A 17,566-nucleotide genomic window follows, 5' to 3' on the forward strand; every position below is an offset into this window, starting at 1 on the left:
ATACATAAAGATCTCACCAATGTGTGTGGCACATTGTAAGGGTTAAAAAAAAAACTACTGTTATTATCATTGCTGTATGCTTATATAGTAGCAGAAAGATGCTTCTTATCCCTCTATCATCTATCTGAACTAAAAGCAGGTTTTTAGAAGAAAAGGGAAAGGAAGTTGGTTAAACCCAGGGTGCTTGTCAGAATCACCTGGAAAGTTTTATGGAAACAGAGATCCCAAACCCAAGGGATTTTTCTAAGTACACCTCAATTAAGAATCACTGCCTATGACTGGGTGCAGTGGCTTATGCTTGTAATCCCAACACTTTGGGAGGCTGAGGCAGGCAGATCACCTGAGACCAGGAGTTCGAGACTAGCCTGACCAACATGGCAAAGCCCTGTCTCTACTGAAAATACAAAAATTGGCCAGGCATGGTGGCATGCACCTGTAGTCCCAGCTGCTTGGGAGGCTGAGGCATGAGAATCGCTTAAACCCAGGAGGCAGAGGTTGCAGTAAGCTGAGACTGCACCACTGCACTCCAACCTGACTCCGTCTCAAAAATAAATAAATAAATAAAGAATCACTGCATGTTAACCAAATGATTTGCGTATGGGGGCAGTAGTGAATGGAGGTTGTAGGGAGAAAAACATAAAGAACAATGAAATCCCAAAGATCTAGTAAGTGATGATAAAGGACCTGACCAATTATTCATTTTACCCCATCTCTGTAACTAAGAATTGCAGCATAAAAATAGAACACCTTTTCTAACAGGGACTAGATTTACTCTCCCATCTTAAACATTCCAAAACCTGCACAAGATAGAATAATAATGACTTCAAAGATACTGAAGATAGGCAATATAGGAGTATGTTCTCTGAGATACAGGAAACAAACAAGGTAAACCCTATGATTGTTCCAGCATACTACCTTGAGAGTGTCCAGCACAGAAAGGGAAAATACAGGCAAAGCCTAGCAGGCTCCTTGAGCTGAAAAGACATTGCTGAGAGTCCAGGAAGACCAATGCAGTAAGAGATTGCAGGATAGATACTGGAGAGAAGAAAATTGCACAGAGAACGAATGCCAGAGAGCTGCAAAAGGTTCCCCTGAAGTAATCGTCAGCATACTCAACAGCAGGTACATGTGAGAAAATATTTAAAAACAAAGGAAAGATTTAGAAGAAAAAGTACTTAGCATTTACTTGGGATCAGGAATAGCATAAGTAGTGAGGAATAGAACTCAGTAGTGAGGAACAGAAAGCTCTAGAAAAAGCACTACTTTGGTTCTGTTTAGTAAATAATTAGTAGCAAGACCTGAAAGAATCACACTATTTCCAAATAACTATGTCTCCAAGCAAAATTCAAAATCATTTATTGGAATACAAGAATATCCAGCACTACTAAGTTAAATTAATAATTTCTGGCATCCAATCAAAAATTACGAGGCAAGTAAAGAAGGAGGTGAATAGAATCCATAATAAAAAGTAAAATCTGTCCATCGAAACTGACACAGAACTGACGAAGATGTTAAAGTTAGCAGACAAGAACATTCAAACAATGATTCTTACTATATTCCATATGTTTAAAAAGTTATATAGAGATATGAGAGATACAAAGCAGACCCAAATCAAGTTTCTAGAGGTGAAAAATATGTTGAGATTACACACACACACACACACACACACACACACTCAATGGGACGAATGGCTGGCTAGACATCACAAAAGAAAAGATTCATGAACTAAAGACATAGCAATAGAAACTACCCTACATGAAACACAGAGAAAAATTTTTGACACAAATATATCATCGGTGAACTGTGGAACAACTTTAAGCAGCCCAATATACATGTAATTAGAGCCTCTGAATAAAAGGAGAGAAGGGAGGGGTAACAAGATAGCAACCAAGACGGTGGAGATCCATAAGCTGAAGCTTGCTGAACTAAGGTAAGAATATCTTGCTCATGGTTTGGAGACCAAGGGAACAAAGCAAGATCTTATCCACAGACTCCAGGCATATCTTGAAGAACACGCTGAAGAGGAGGCAAATGAAGATGTTCTGGGAGATGAAACAGAGGAATAAGAAACAAAGCCCATTGAGCTGCCTGTCAAAGAGGAAGAACCCCCTAAAAAAACTGTTGATGTGGCAGCAGAGAAGAAAGTGGTGAGGATTACATCTGAAATACCACAGACTGAGAGAATGCAGAAGAGAGCTGAATGATTCAATGTACCTGTGTGCCTGGAGAGTAAGAAAGCTGGTCGGGCAGCTAGGTTTGGGATTTCTTCAGTTCCAACAAAAGGTCTGTCATCTGATAACAAACCTATGGTTAACTTGGATAAGCCGAAGGAAAGTGCTCAAAGATTTGGTTTGAATGTCTCTTCAATCTCCAGAAAGTCTGAAGATGATGAGAAACTGAAAAAGAGGAAGGAGCGATTTGGGATTGTCACAAGTTCAGCTGGAACTGGAACCACAGAGGATACAGAGGCAAAGAACAGGAAGAGAGCAGAGCACTTTGGGATTGCCTGATGAAAAGTCCTTGATACTTTCTGTTCTCCAGTGTTTTCCATTTCTCTCATTCTTCTTGGTCACATATATGCCTGAATGTACAGTCATGTGCCTACATCCTGCCTCGCAATGAGGGAGCACGTACCCCAGGTTCATCCGTGAACTGCAGCAGCAGTTTGACTTAATGCTGTTTCAGCTTTAAGGTTGCTGTGTTTTTGTTCTTGGTTATGTAGCTTGTTAATAAAAAAAAATTGAAAAGAGAAAAAAAAAAAGGAGAGAAGGAGTGGGAGACAGAGGGAAACATATTTGAAGATATAATGACCAAAAATGTTCCACATTTCGTGAAAACTATAAATTCACAGATCCAATAACTGCTACAAACTCTAAGCACAAGAAATATGAAGAAAACCAAACTAAGGCATATCTTAATGAAATTGCACAAAACTGATGATAAAGGGAAAATCTTAAAAAGCAGTCATAGGGAAAAAAATGAAATATTACATATGAAGGAACAAAGAGAAGTCTGGCAGCAGATTTCTCATTGGAAATGATGCAAGCCAGAAAATAGTGGGGCAACCTCTAAAGAATCAAAGAAAAAAACATGCTAACACAGACTTCTATACCCAGTGAAAACATCTTTCAAAAATGAAGGCAAAATAAAGACTCAAAAGTGAAAAGAATTCATCACTATAGACCCCATCAACAAGAAATGTTAAAGGAAGTTCTTCAGACAGAAGAAAAATGATATCAGATAGAAACATGCATCTACCCAAAGGAATTGAGAGCATTAGGAATGATAACATTCTTATTGCCACTGTAACAAATTACCACGACTACAAATTACCACAACTTTGTGACTTAAAACAACATACACTTATTCTTTTATAGAATTGGATGCCAGAACTCTGAAACGGTCTTCACTGAGCCAAGATCAAGGTGTTGGCAGGACTGTGCTCCCTCCAGACGCTCTGCAGGAGAATCGGTTTCCTCACTCTTTCCAGCTTTTGAAAGCTGTCCCTATGCCTTGACTCATGGCCCCACATCATGTCACCTTTTCTCCCTCTGCCTTCGTTGTCACATCACTTTCTATCTCTCACATCTTCAAATTTCCCCCTACCTTCCTCTTCTAAACACGCTTGTAATTTCATTTAGGACCCACCCAGAAAATCCAAGATAGTTCCCCAAGTCATATACAATATGTTCTGGGAGCACAGTAAATCTAAAATAGAAATCAATAGCAGAAAGACCTCTGGAAAATCTTCAGGTAGTTGAAAACTAAATATCTCACTTTGAAATAACTCATGGGACAAAGAAATCAAAAGGTAAATTAGAAAATATTTTTAGCTGAATAACAATGAAAACACAATATATCAACATTTACAGGATACTGCTAAAGTAGTACTTGGGGGAAAATTTATAGCACTAAACACATATATTAGTAAAGATGAAAGGTCTCAGATCAATAACCTCAGCTTCCATCTTGAGAAACTAGAAATAGAAGAGCAAATTAAACCCAAATCAAGCAGAAGGAAGAAAAAAGAGAAGAAATCAATGAAATAGAAAAAAACACAAAAGTAATAGGAAAAAAAATCAATGAACACAAAAGCTGGTTCTTATAGAAGATCAATAAAATGGATAAACCTCTAACCAGACTGATTTAAAAAAAAAAAAGAGAAGACACAACTACCAGCTGTATCTAGAACAAGACAAGTGACATCACCATAGTTTCTATAGATATTTAAAGAATAATAAAGAAATATTATGAACAACTGAATGCCAATACATTTGACAACATAGACAAACTGGACAAATTCCTTGAAAGGCACAGACTACCAAAGCTCACTCAGAAAGAAATAGATAAACTGAATAATTAAATCTAATAAAGAAATTAAATTTGTTATTAAAAGTCTTTTCACATAGAAAACTTCAGGCCCAGATAGTTTTTCTTGGAATGAAGCACACATAAGGAAAAATAATACCTATTTTACACAAACTCTTCCAGGTAATTGAACAGGAGTACTTATTCTATAAAGCCTGTTTACCCTGATTCCAAAGTCTGACAAATATATTACAAGAAAGAAAAACTACAGTTCACTATTCCTTCATGCACATAGATTTTAAAATTTCAAACAACATGCCAACAAATCAAATCTATATATATATAAAGGATGGGGCCAGGGGCAGCAGGTCATGCCTGTAATCCTAGCACTTTGGGAGGCCAAGTGGGAGAATAGCTTGAAGCCAGGAGTTCAAGACCAGCCTAGGCAACATAGTAAGACTCCATCTCTACAAAAAAAAAATTTTTTTAATTAGCTGGGTGCCACCAGCTAGGTGGGAGGATCACTTGAGCCCAGGAGTTCGAGGCTGTAGTGAGCTATGATCGTGCCATTGCAGTCCAGCCTACATAACAGAGCAAAACCTTGTTTCAAAAAAAAAAAAGATAATGCATTATGACCAAGTGGTATTTTTCTCAGAATGCAAGACTGCTCTAACAATTTTTAAATCAATTGACGAAATTCACCATATTAAGAAACTAAAAATTTTAAAAGCCCACATGATTCATCAAAAGATGAAAAGAAGCCTTTGACAAAACCCAACATCTATATCTAATACAAATTCTCAAAGGACTAGAAATAAAAGAAAATGTCCCCAGCTTGATAAAGGGTGTGTAGAAATCACCTACAGCTGACATCATATTGGTGTGATGTCACACAGTAACATCACACCAATATGATGGTGAAAATGAATGCTTTCCCCCACTTCTACTCAACACCGCACTGAGATTAAGCTAGAGCAGTAAGCCAGTTAAAAAATAAGAGCAGGCTTCCAATTCAAAAAAAAAAAAGTAAATACAAAAAATTCGCCAGGCGTGGTGGCGGGCGCCTGTAGTCCCAGCTACTCGGGAGGCTGAGGCAGGAGAATGGTGTGAACCCAGGAGATGGAACTTGCAGTGAGCTGAGATTGCGCCACTGCACTCCAGTCTGGACTCCATCTCAAAAAACAAAAAAGAAAAGGAAAGAAAAGAAAGAAAGTAAAAGTGTCTATATTCACAGACCTTCTAATAAAATTACCTTCCACATAGAAAATCCAGTAGAATCTATAAAAAAGCAATCAGAATGAACAAGGAGTTCAGCAAGGTTGCCAGATGCAAGCTCAATATAAAAAAAATTCTACATACTAACAATTAACAATCAGAAACTGGAATTTAACAAAATAACATTTACTATAACATCAAACACTAAGAGATAAGTAAATATGCAAGATCTCTACGCTGAAAACTATAAAATATAGTAGCCATGTTATTCACAATATTTCATAACTGGGAATAGCCAAAATGTCCATCAGCAACACAGAGAATAGATGAATAAATTGTGGTGTATTCATACAATTGAATTTTACAAAGCAATAAAAAAGACAAATTACTGATACATGGAAACAACATTGATGAATCCCACAGACATTGCCAAGTTAAAGAAGCCAAGCACAGAAAGAAGAGTCCATACTATCATGATTCCATTTATATACGAAGTTCCAGAAACTAAGCTGTGGTGGGAGTGCCTATCTCTGGCTGCGGGGTGTGTGTGTGTGTGTGTGTGTGTGTGTGTGTGTGTGTGTGTGTGTGACAGAGAGAGAGAGACAATTTATTTTAGGCCTGGATGGCTACATGTACATATTCACTGGGGACGGGGGACAGGCTGGAGATCCCTTTGGCATGTTTGGAAATGCTCAGAGCAAGTAAGCTGGATGGAAGCTGGGCCCCTGTCCCTTTAAAGTGAGCCCCTGGTATGAGAGAGAAACAGAGAGAGAGAGAGAGAGAGAGAGAGAGAGAGGCAATAGAAAAGAAGGAGCCTCCTAGGGTGATGGAAGTGTTCTGCCTCTTGATATGGTTGCTGGAAATATGAGTGCATACATTTGTAAAACATCATACAACTGTGCTCCTACATGATTATATTTCACCATATGTAAGTTATACCTCAGTAAAAGTGTTCAAATAAAAAGAGAGAGAAGGGACATCAGTCCTTCCTTACCCACTCATGAAGTCTCCAAAGATATACAGGCCATTGAGATTTGGGGATTCACAACCACGATAGACATAACCTCCCGTGACTGATTTCCCCACTGCGTGGCCATAAGCATAGATTGGCAGAACATCATCTGTCCAGGGGAGAGGAAAGAGAGTGAGAGTCGTGGCCTAAAATTGAAAGCTTCAAGGAGGAAGAAGGGGACTTTTTAATGCAGTTGCCTAATTCAGTGAAGAACACTTTACCTCTTGGTCTTCAGTAGGACAGGCAAGCAAGTAAATCATGTTTATTGTTCTCAATAGGCCATCCACAATATTTGCAAGCTTCCTACTTAACTGCTATCCTCAGGCAGAGAGGAAGCCAAAAATTCCCTCCATCTATGACGCAGTGACCTGGAAATCCACATGGCTAAGTTTTCCCTGTAGGTTGATATGGCAGATACCCTGGTTTAAGGATATGGAAAATATTGTCACAGTCTGTAAGACTGCTTTATAACTTAGAGGACAAGAAAAGACTAAGAAGTAGTAATAGAGTCAGAACACTAGAATTTTGAGCCAGGTGGAGTTTCTAAATCACACCTTGATTATTGGTGTTTAGAAAGTGTCCTGGGCTGGGCATGGTGGCTCACGCCTGTAATCCCAGCACTTTGGGAGGCTGAGGCAGGCGGATCACAAGGTCAGAAGATTGAGACCATCCTGGCCAACATGGTGAAACCCCATCTCTACTAAAAATACAAAAACTAGCTGGGATTGGTGGCACATGCCTGTAATCCCAGGAGATTGAGGCAGGAGAATTGCTTGAACCAGGGAGTCGGAGGTTGCAGTGAGCCGAGATCGTGCCACTGCACTCCAACCTGGTGACAGAGCAAGTCTCTGTCTAAAAAAAAGAAAAGAAAGTGTCCTCTTACTTGACTATATGCAGAATATCATTTCAGTGGCCTGTACCAGTTGGGAAATAAATAAAAACATACACCAATTTTGCTGTGCCAGTGGTTCTCAAAATAATATGCCTAAAATTAATGTGGGTAACTTACTAAAATACAGATTCTTACGTCAATCTCATGCCTCCAATCTACCCAAAATTCAAATTCATTAGGTCTGAGGCAGAGTCTAGGAATTCACTTTTTTAAAATAGCCACTGCCAAGATGTCACTGGTGCCAGTGAGTGGCTGGAGGACGGATTGGAGAAGCACTACGCCACAGGACACGAACAAGGCGTGATTTAAATGACCTGCAGGGCAGGACATTCAGGTTTTATTCCCCACCTCCACCTCCAGCCCACTCAACTCATCCAAGAAATCACCGAGAGAGCTTCTTACTTACCCAAAGAGGCATTGTGACAAAGTTTTTTGTCATAACATGCAAACCCTTCCTTGGCTCTCCAGCCGTAATTGCCGCCTTTCACAATGAGGTCAACCTCTTCAAACCTGTTCTGGCCCACGTCCCCACAGAATATCCGGCCTCGACCCTGGTGCGTGATGGGGTCCCCTCGGTCCACAGCACAGCGCCACATGTTCCTAATCCCATAGGCATAGATGGCGGGGTGGGCCCCTGGCTCAGAAACAAACGGATTGTCCGAGGGGACTCGGTACCGCTTGCCATCTGAGCCTGCCCTGTTCACATCGATCCTTAAAACTTTTCCCAGCAGGGAACTTCTGAAAGAAAGAAGGCCAGGAAACAGAATCAGGTAACCAAGGAAAGCACAGGACTGGAAGAGACAACCCACAAGGGCCGACTCATAGTTGATGCCAAGAGACTGCTAAGGATCACATGGGAAGATGTGACTTCTTATTTTCCTTATTTTTTTGTACCAGCAAGAATGAGCTTGAAGATTTTCTTTTAAATCTCTACAAGATATTTAAGACTGCCCCATGTTTGGCTCGAAAAGAACTACGAGGCAAAAGTTTGATGTGATCTTGGCCCATTTGACCCTGAGCAAGTTGCAGCTTCAATTCTTATTTTAATGATGAGGACAGCTTCTCTCTGATTTGGTCTAATATGACAAATTTTTAAAAGAAGCTAGTTACACTGTTTATTCTTTATTTAACAACGTGGTCAGTTAAAAGAACAGAACAGAAGTGTTTGGGAGGCTCTGCCAATGACTATGGTCTCTGGGACTGACTTTCCTCATTTGAAAGTCAGAGGAGAGTAACTGATGGCCTTGTGCCACTGCTTCCTATGATGATGAGAAATTTCACACTCAAGTAAAGGGTCTGGAATCTAATGGACACATGATAATCAGAGGCTGCTATTATTTTTAATATATTGGCCAGGTGCAGTGGCTCATGCCTGTAATCTCACATTTTAGGAGGCTGAGGTGGGCGGATAGCTTGAGGCCATGAGTTCAAGAACAGCCTAGGCAAAACAGTGAGACCCTATCTCTATTTAAAATATATTGCTAGATAAATATTATTTACCTTGCAGTATGGTTTTGATATAAGGGTTAAATGAGTTATTGTGTATATAGCGTTTAATGCAATTCTTGAATCACAGTAGGTATTTGACAAATGTTAGCTTTGTATTATTATTAACCTCAATATTTCTATTACTAGGAACAATAGAAGCCAAGTGCTTACTGGGTGCAAAGGGCAGAAGGACCACATGACCTTTGTCTAGGCAACACAGCATCACTGAGCTCTGGCGCCATATTGTGTGGGTTGGGATTCTGTTTTTTCCACTTACTCATTGTATTACCTCTGTGCCTCCATTTGCTTGTCTGTAAAATGGATACTATTATATGTATACTTCATATGATTCATTCATTCCATGTGTAATTATGGAAAGGCTCCCTTGTGCCAGGCACTGTCCTAAGTGTTGGTGATATATCAATTAACAAAATAGATATTAGATATAAATTCTTGCCCTTGAAGGTTGTTAAAATTACCTTCTCAAATGTACTTAGACCAGTGCCTGACAAGCTGCAAGCACCCAATACACATTGGCTCTCAGTAGTTAACTTCTCATGTGTCTCCAGGGCCTAGCACAGCACCTGGAACATGGTGTTCAATAATATTATTGAGTGGAATTGAATTAGATGATTAGTGTGGTGAATAATGACCTGGTGATATATATATTTTTAAAATCCCGAATTCTCCTTTACATAACACTCTGACAGTTATATTGAGCATTAATAATATTAACTACCAAAATATACTGTGTCTGAAATTTATGGAACTGAAAACCAAACATTCCTCCCATTGCCTCAATGGAGTGGACTACATCTTGCAGCATGTGATTTGAGTTTGATGCCATCCCTGCAAAAACACCGTACCAGGGGCTCACTCTGATGGGACAGGGTCCCAGCCTCCACCCAGCTTACTTGTTCTGAGCATTTCCAAACAGGCCAAAGGGATCTCCAGCCTGTCCCCCGTCCCCAGTGAATATGTACATATAGCCATCTAGGCCAAAAAGAAGTTGTCCGCCATTATGGTTTGAGGCTGGTTCTTCGATCTCCAAGATGACCCTGGAAGAGAAAAAGGAAACCATGCATTAGGATTTGACACAAGCTAAAGTTACATCCTCTTGAGATACCCAGAAATGACTGGTCCAAGCCACCAAGATTTGCCAAGTCAGCTAAGACCTGCTTCTGAGTTTTTGAGGATCACAAAGCAGGTAGCTTTGGGGCTCTGAGATGACCCTTTTTTCCTGGTATAACTCTTTCATGGCTCATTTTTCTTTTCTCTCTCTTTTTTTTTTTTTTTTTTAGACAGAGTCTCACTCTGCATCCAAGCTGGAGTGCAATGGTGCAATCTTAGCTCACTGCAACCTCCACCTCCAGATTCAAGCAATTCTGCCTCAGCTGAGAGCCTCCCGCAGCTGGGATTACCACCGCATCTGGCTTTTTTTTTTTTTTTTTTTTTTTTAGCTGGAGTCTTGCTCTGTCACCCAGGTTGGCATGCAATGGTGTGATCTTGGCTCACTGCAACCTCTGCCTCCCAGGTTCATGCAATTCTCCTGCCTCGGCCTCCTGAGTAGCTGGGACTACAGGCATGTGCCACCATGCCTGGCTGATTTTTGGTAGAGACAAGGTTTTTCCATGTTGGCCAGGCTGGTCTTGAACTCCTGACCTCAAATGATTCGCCTGCCTCAACTTCCCAAAGTGTTGGGATTACAGGCATGAGCCACCATGCCCAGCCTCATTTTTCTTTCATACCATGATTTAATGAGCTGTGGAACCAGCCAGGGTAACAACCGTCCTTTTCTAGGGCTTGCCCTTACTCTCTGCCCTACCAGAATGCTCCATCCCTTCTTTCGAGCAACTTAAGAGGGGTTAATCTACCAGTTCTTTATGCTCTTTGCAATCCTCCAACCTGTCTACCATGGGAAAAGAGGCAAGGGAGAAAGGAGAAGAAGGGGGAAAAAAAGGCAGAGTGGTAGGGTGGAAAGAGCATGAGCTTGGGGTCAGTTAAAACTGAGTCTTCACTTGGCCATGCAGCCATAGCTTGATGGCCTTGTGCCACAGCTTCCAGTTAGAATGAGAAATCCCACATTCAAAGTAAAGGGCCTGGGATGTAATGGCCACATAATAATCAGAGGCTACTATTATGTTTCACATGTTGATATTATCTATAATTCTTTCTCAGACCCTTATGACTGTTGGTCCTTGCTTACCCTTTGTAAAGACAGGCAAGTATGTCTTTATTCAGGGTAACTGTAAGGTGATGGCTACATCCCATTAAACAGCCTTAACTCAAGAGTCTAACTTGGGCCGTCCTCAGTCCACAGTGACTCCTTTCTCAACAGTTGGAGTAGTTCTGTAAAATCAGTAAAATTCCCCTCTATTATCCCACAGACTTGGTGGGCATTATTTTGGAATACAGTACAGCAGCAGGCTCTCATGAGTACCTCTCACCTCTCTGATTTCAGGTCAGCTTTGTTAGGATCAGCCCGAGAAACCTTCATCTGACTAATCCGGATCTTTTCTACCTTCTTCTTGTCCAGGCACGAATAATAAATATAGAACTTGCGATTGTGGCGGAATTTGGGGTGAAAAGCCAACCCCAAGAAGCCTCTCTCATCCCCGATCCATGGGGTGGTCAACACGATGTTCTTGAGGTCCAGGAAGGGTTGCTCCAGGCGACTCCCATCAGGGAGATAGACCCACACCACTCCTACCTGCTCGGCAACAAAGAAGCGATGGGTGCCGTCCCCGGCATGGACCATGGAGACGGGGTTCCTCAGCCCGTTGGCCACCTCGCTCAGGCAGAGCTGCAGGCAGCCCCGAGGATCCTGGGCCACCATGCCCAGGTTGCGGTTGAGATAGTTGTTCCTCAGGACGTTGGGGAAGCAATAGTCCTTGTCAGAAAGATCCAGGAGGTGGCAGAAGCGGACACCGTCCATTCCGTGAGACTCCTGGAGGCCTCGGTCATTGGTCAGCAGGGAGATGGCGGAGTGGCAGTTAGAATGGAAGGCAGAGCAGTAATCAGAGCAGAGGCCGGGGAGATTCCGGAGGGGCGTCTGGGGGTTCTCGGCGTCGTAGAGGTGGGCTGCGTATGGCGAGCACTCCTAGAAAAGAACGCGGAGCTCAGGCTCAGCATCAGACCTGCCATACCAGCGCTTTGAGCAAGCTCACGTTTTGAGCAAGCAGAAAAGAAAAAATGGTCCTCGGGGAAAAAAGTCAGGATTCTGGAGTTTTTGTTACCAACTGCTGCTAAAACTCTTCTCTGTGATTTTCTACCCAGTTAATGCTCCTGGAAGGCAGAAAGCAGGGAAAATCTCTCATATTCACTATGCTATCTCTAACATTTCAGCCTAGTTTTTGACATTTAAACTTTTATTAAATTATGCATGAATATTTTTTCAAAAAATTACTAAATTTCTAGATCTCTTTCTTTTTATTTTTTTAATTTTCATTTTATTTTATTTTTTGTAGAGACGGCTTCACCATGTTGCCTAGGCTGATCTCAAACTCCTGGGCTCAAGTGATTCTCCTGCCTCCTCAATATCACAAAGTGCTGGCATTTACAGGCATGAGCCACCGTGTCTGCCCAGCCTCATTTTCTTATGGATGCTGTATCTACTAAGATTTTATTTCTTTATACAAATATGAAACAATTTGGCAAAAATTTCATATTTGTTCAAATATGGTTGTTGGAGATACAGTGTTAATTATTTAATTTTTCTGTGCTTTTCCATATTTTTGGAATATTTTACAATGAAAAATAAAATTATCAGAATGGACATTGGATGTATCACTCTCGGAGATTAGGTGTCTAGCAATTTCTTCAATTATTTACTTAAAATATTTCAGTGTTTAATATATGCAAAGTACCATGCTGGAACCTATACACATTTGAATTGTGGCTATAGGGCAATGTGCCTGCTCCTTACACAAACATATGAGGACTATTTGCCCAAAGGAGTAGCTGCTACTCAGACCTCCCTAGACTATAACACTTTTTAGAAGAAAAATAGAATATTGTGAGCAGATGAGCGACTCCCAGTAGTGATGAAAGGCAGAGGCAACTGAAATTAGAAAGGTAAGAAAGTCCAATTCAAAGGGTGTCGTTTGGAGCCGTGCGTTCCAGCAGAGTTCACCTATTGGCCCAGAAGCCCCCTTCTGATCACTAATGACTCTCCTGAGCCAGCCAGCCTGCGCAGAACCATCTCATTCACCTCTGTGCTCCCATCGCTTCACAAAAGGACCAGCAGCGTTTTTCATGTATATGTGAGTTCCCTGTTCTGTCTTATTTCCTCTAATTGTAGATTGCAGAGCCAGCTTTCGGTCATTGGGCGGAGGGGAAGAAGGAGCCCAGAGATTCACAGGCTCCCCTCGGGGTGTCTGTTTCCATTTAAGACACTTATTACAGCAGCTGTCAAGAAGCAACATGACCGACCCACTCTTAAGTGTCCCCTTGCTCATTCTGTCCACTCTCGGAGAGTGGGAAAAAGAGAGAGGGGAGACTGAATTAAGGATCCAATACTAGAGAATAGAAGGGGGCTGTGGAAAGAGAACCACTACTATGGCACACTCTCATGCAGCCATTTAGAGTTTGCAAAGTTGCTTCTACTCAATTAGCACAGTAACTAAGCAGATACTTCCCTACTTTAAAGGAAGACAATTAAAGGCCATAAGGTCTCTGGCCAGGCACAGTGGCTCACGCTTGTAATCCCAGCACTTTGAGAGGATGAGGTGCGCAGATCACCTGAGGTCAGGAGTTCAAGACCAGCCTGGCCAACATGGTGAAACCCTGTCACTACTAAAAATACGAAAAAAAAAAAAAAAAAAAAAAAAAAAAAAAGCCAGGCATGGTGTCACACACCAGTAGTCCCAGGTACTCAGGAGACTGAGGCAGAATTGCTTGGACCCGAGAGGCAGAGGTTGTAGTCAGCCAAGACCATGCCACTGCACTCCATCCTGGGTGACAGAGTAAAACTCTGTCTCAAAAAAAAAAAAAAAAAAAAAAAAGAGTCCTATGTGACCCTCCTTTGAGTCTCTCTTACGTGCCAGGCACTGTTCTCTACATTGACTGGGATGCAGCAGTGAGTGAAACGCACAAAGTCTCCTTCCAATGGAGCATATAGTTTGGGGACCTCAGAAAACCATTAAGTAAACAAGCCAGTGCTGCTGTTACTATACTTTAGCATGGTGTGACTGAAAGGGCACAAAACTTGGAGCCTGAGCATCTAGCTTTGTGCCCCAGGATTGTTTTGCCTTGCGTAAGTCATCTAAACTCTTGAGCCCTCATCAGTAAAATGAGGATCATAACAACTGCCTGCAGAATCATTGCTGGGTACACACTACATGTGTTGGGGAAGAAAGAGGACCTTATAAATGGGAACAAATAAACATGTGTAGGATTGTTTGGCTGAAATTGTTCTTATTCCTCAAATCCCTGAAACGACAGAACTGCTGACTTTGACTTTCTGAAACGTTATGCAAGAGGGAAGGGTCAGGGGTATACATTTTTATTAGGGGAGATCTCAGAAATAAACATTCTCAGTGCTGCTTGTAAAAGCTCAGCTTCTACCCTAATGGGTATACGAGAGTTAATTCTCCAGGAAACAGCTGAGGAGTGGTGTCCAAGAGTGTAGCCCCAGGCAGTGCCACCCAGGTGGCTGACTTTCTGGGCCTGGCTCAGCTGTAATTCTCTCCTGGACTCTGGGAAGCTCACTTAACCACTCCACATCTTGTGTGGCAGTTACAGTGGTCAGCAAGTTCAGGAACAGTGGTCATGAAGAGACGCCTGTGGATAGCCAAGTCATTGTGCTGACAAGCCCAAGGTGTCTCAGTTCAAAAGGCTGCCTGGACTTCTTGTCTGTCCTCCCCAACATCATTAGAGGGGTCCTCCCCAGGCAACCTCTTTCATCAGCTTTCCAAATGCTGACCTCTCTCCATTAACCCCCAAACATCCTCTTCCTACAAAGTCTGTGTGTGCAGGCTACACCCGTCTTGTTTTCAGGCTGAGCTCAACCAAAACGATGCCTCCCAGGGATGTGGATTTTGGCTGTTGGGCAACCAGGAGAAGCAGAAACTGTGAGTCACTGTTACGCAGCAGCTTGCATCTCTCTCTTCCAGCTCTGGAGTGCTGGGCAGACAGAACTCTGGGGAGAGTCCCCAACCCCTGCTGCCACCATCGTGACACCAGAGATGCCCTGGCACAAATCAGCCAGGTGAGAAAGGACTGGACCCCAACAGATGCCACCACTCCCTCCCTTAACGCACTCGGTAAATGCCATGGGTATAAGTGCCTAACTCTCTGAGCACCACAGAGGATGCAAATAGTTATTTGCCATGCACTGCAGAGGGAGCGTGGCAAATAATGGCTGCTCTGAGAGCTCCAGGAAGAGTATTGCTCTCATTCTCCTGGAGCCTGGAGAAGAATCAGGGCCAGCAGAATCCCAGAGGGAGAGGTTTGGGGAACCCATGGAGACCAAATTCAGAACACGCTCATGTCAGTGTGCGCGTCCAAAGATGGCAGCTCAAAGATGAGGCACCCGGCACTTGAACTTCTAAAGGGCTGGGCTCCCAAAGCACCCTCCACTCAGGACCCACACCATGCAACCCAGCACCCAAACCCCTGGGGCTGGAAGGCACTTTTCACTACCTGGCAAAGGATGTCTTTAATGTAATCTCCACACAGCTCATGCCTCTTCAGATCAAAATATTCCATGATGTCCCAGTACCGGGCAGCGATGCGGCGGTCTTTGTGCTGGTCACAGCAGCCAAAGGACTCATAGTCAGAGCAAAACTCAAGGTGCAGAAGGGGCTGGAAAGGGGGCCCATAATCCAGGCACTGGGGGTGTCCCTGCAGCAAGCCCACCTGGCCCAATAAGAATATGAGGCAGAGGCAGAGAATGCCAGAAGAGAGCCAGGGGGCCCAGCAATGCAGACCACCACAGAGATTAGGAGTGGACATTCTCAGCATTGTGGCCTTGGGAACACTCGGGCTGCTGTGTTTGCTCAGGTTGGCTTCCCTGCCCTGCCCAAGGTCCTCCCTCTCTTCCTCTCCCCACTCCACCCCGTTTTCTCCTCCTTCCTCCTCTTCCCCGCCTCTCCCTGCTAAGGTGGTTTCTGAGCAGTGTCCCTCCTGCGGGCTCCCTTTGAAAGCAGTGGGAGGTGTCCTTTCCCCTTTCCCCCAAACCATCTAAACATGAAGCCCCACTCTAGTGCTGCTAGTGTTATGGGGGCACACCTTTGCTTAGCCAAAAGTGCAATGGTGTCAGTGGCAGAGGTGCTCGATTCCTTAAAACTGGGAAGAATTCCTGCTGTCTGTGGGGATGCCCAGAAATTCACACTTTTTTACTGTTTCTTCACAGGCTGAGTGGCCCAGAGTCAGCATGAGAACACCATATATTACATCATCCCAGACTTCACACTCTGTAGAAGGAAAGCTTCAATGGCTCCTACAGTGCTGAAGGGCCCCAAGGGGGTGGGGCATATGGAGGGGCCATGGCAGGAGGCGGGGTGTGCTAACTCCTGGGATCTGGCAAGGTGTATATTTGGAATGGTAGGAAGAGAGGGCATTTCGTGAATCTTGCATCCACAGTAAGGACCAAGGAGAGGAAAGAGGACACAGTGAAGGAAAAGAAGGGGAATCTTAGTCCATGTCGCTGTAACAAAACACCACAGACTGTAATTTATAAATAATAGAAATGTATTGTCACATTTCTGGAGGCAGGGATGTCCAAGATCAACAAGGCAGTAGGGACTGGCCACGGTGGTTCATGCCTATAATCCCAGCACTTTGGGAGCCTGAGGCAGGAGGATTACTCCAGCCCAGGAGGTTGAGACCAGACTGGGCAACATTGTGAGACCCCATCTCTACAAATGCAAAAAGAAAATTAACCAGGCATGGTGGTGCACACCTGTAGTTCCAGCTACTTGGGAAGTTGAGTCAGGAGGATTGCTTGAGCCCAGGAGTTTGAGGCTGCAGTCAGCTATGATCATGCCACTGCACTCCAGCCTGGGCAACAGAGCAAGACCATCTCTAAAAATAAAAAAAATAAGACATTCCAACAGGTTCAGTGTCTGATGAGGGCCCTGTTCCTCATTGATGGTTACTTGTTGCTCCCACGGTGGAAGGGATAGAATGGTTCAAATCCACTCCTTCGAGGCCTTTTATAAGGACCCTAATCCTTTCCATGAGGCCTCTGCCCTCCTGACCTAATCACGGACCAAAGGCCCCACTTCTTAATACTATCACATTGGCAATTACATTCCAATATATGAATCTGAGGTAGGGAGGGACACATTCAGACCGTAAAAGAGGGAGGGTAGTACAGTGAAAACAAGGAGTCAACAAGGACTATTTGGGACAATTTCCTCAGGAAGCACAGGACAACTGGGTGCCTTCCTTTGCCAAATCTATACCTGCTGTAGGGACACTCCTCCTCACTTAGTATATGTTCCCACATTAGTATTTTAAAAATATGTTTCATGGCCGGGCACGGTGGCTCACACCTGAAATCCCAGCACTTCGGGAGGCCGAGGCAGGTGAATCACCTGAGGTCTGGAGTTGAAGACCAGTCTGGCCAACATGGTGAAATTCCATCTTTCCTAAAAGTACAAGAATTAGCGGCCGGGCGCGGTAGCTCACGTCTGTAATCCCAGCAT

The 17,566-nt window shown here is 43.2% G+C and overlaps 1 protein-coding gene and 1 pseudogene across 2 annotated transcripts in view; one reads left to right on the forward strand and one right to left on the reverse strand.

Annotated features, from left to right (window-relative positions):
* Positions 1-17,566, reverse strand: part of HHIPL2 (HHIP like 2) — a 35,318-nt gene that overhangs the window by 10,551 nt on the left and 7,201 nt on the right. The window contains exons 1-5 of one of the 2 annotated variants that reach the window (XM_015115766.3): positions 15,558-15,939; positions 11,363-12,015; positions 9,830-9,973; positions 7,834-8,165; positions 6,518-6,644 (exon numbers count right to left, since the gene is read on the reverse strand). In XM_015115766.3, coding sequence (XP_014971252.1) covers positions 6,518-6,644; positions 7,834-8,165; positions 9,830-9,973; positions 11,363-12,015; positions 15,558-15,878 — 1,577 coding nt within the window. In that variant the 5' untranslated portion in view covers positions 15,879-15,939. Of the gene's footprint in view, positions 1-6,517; positions 6,645-7,833; positions 8,166-9,829; positions 9,974-11,362; positions 12,016-15,557; positions 15,940-17,566 lie in introns of those variants that run through there. The other variant, XM_015115762.3, reaches the window with a different exon arrangement.
* Positions 1,933-2,592, forward strand: LOC723772 (SAP domain-containing ribonucleoprotein pseudogene; annotated as a pseudogene).

This window comes from Macaca mulatta, chromosome 1 (genome assembly GCF_049350105.2).
Source record: "Macaca mulatta isolate MMU2019108-1 chromosome 1, T2T-MMU8v2.0, whole genome shotgun sequence".
In the NCBI taxonomy this organism is placed as follows: Eukaryota; Metazoa; Chordata; class Mammalia; order Primates; family Cercopithecidae; genus Macaca; species Macaca mulatta.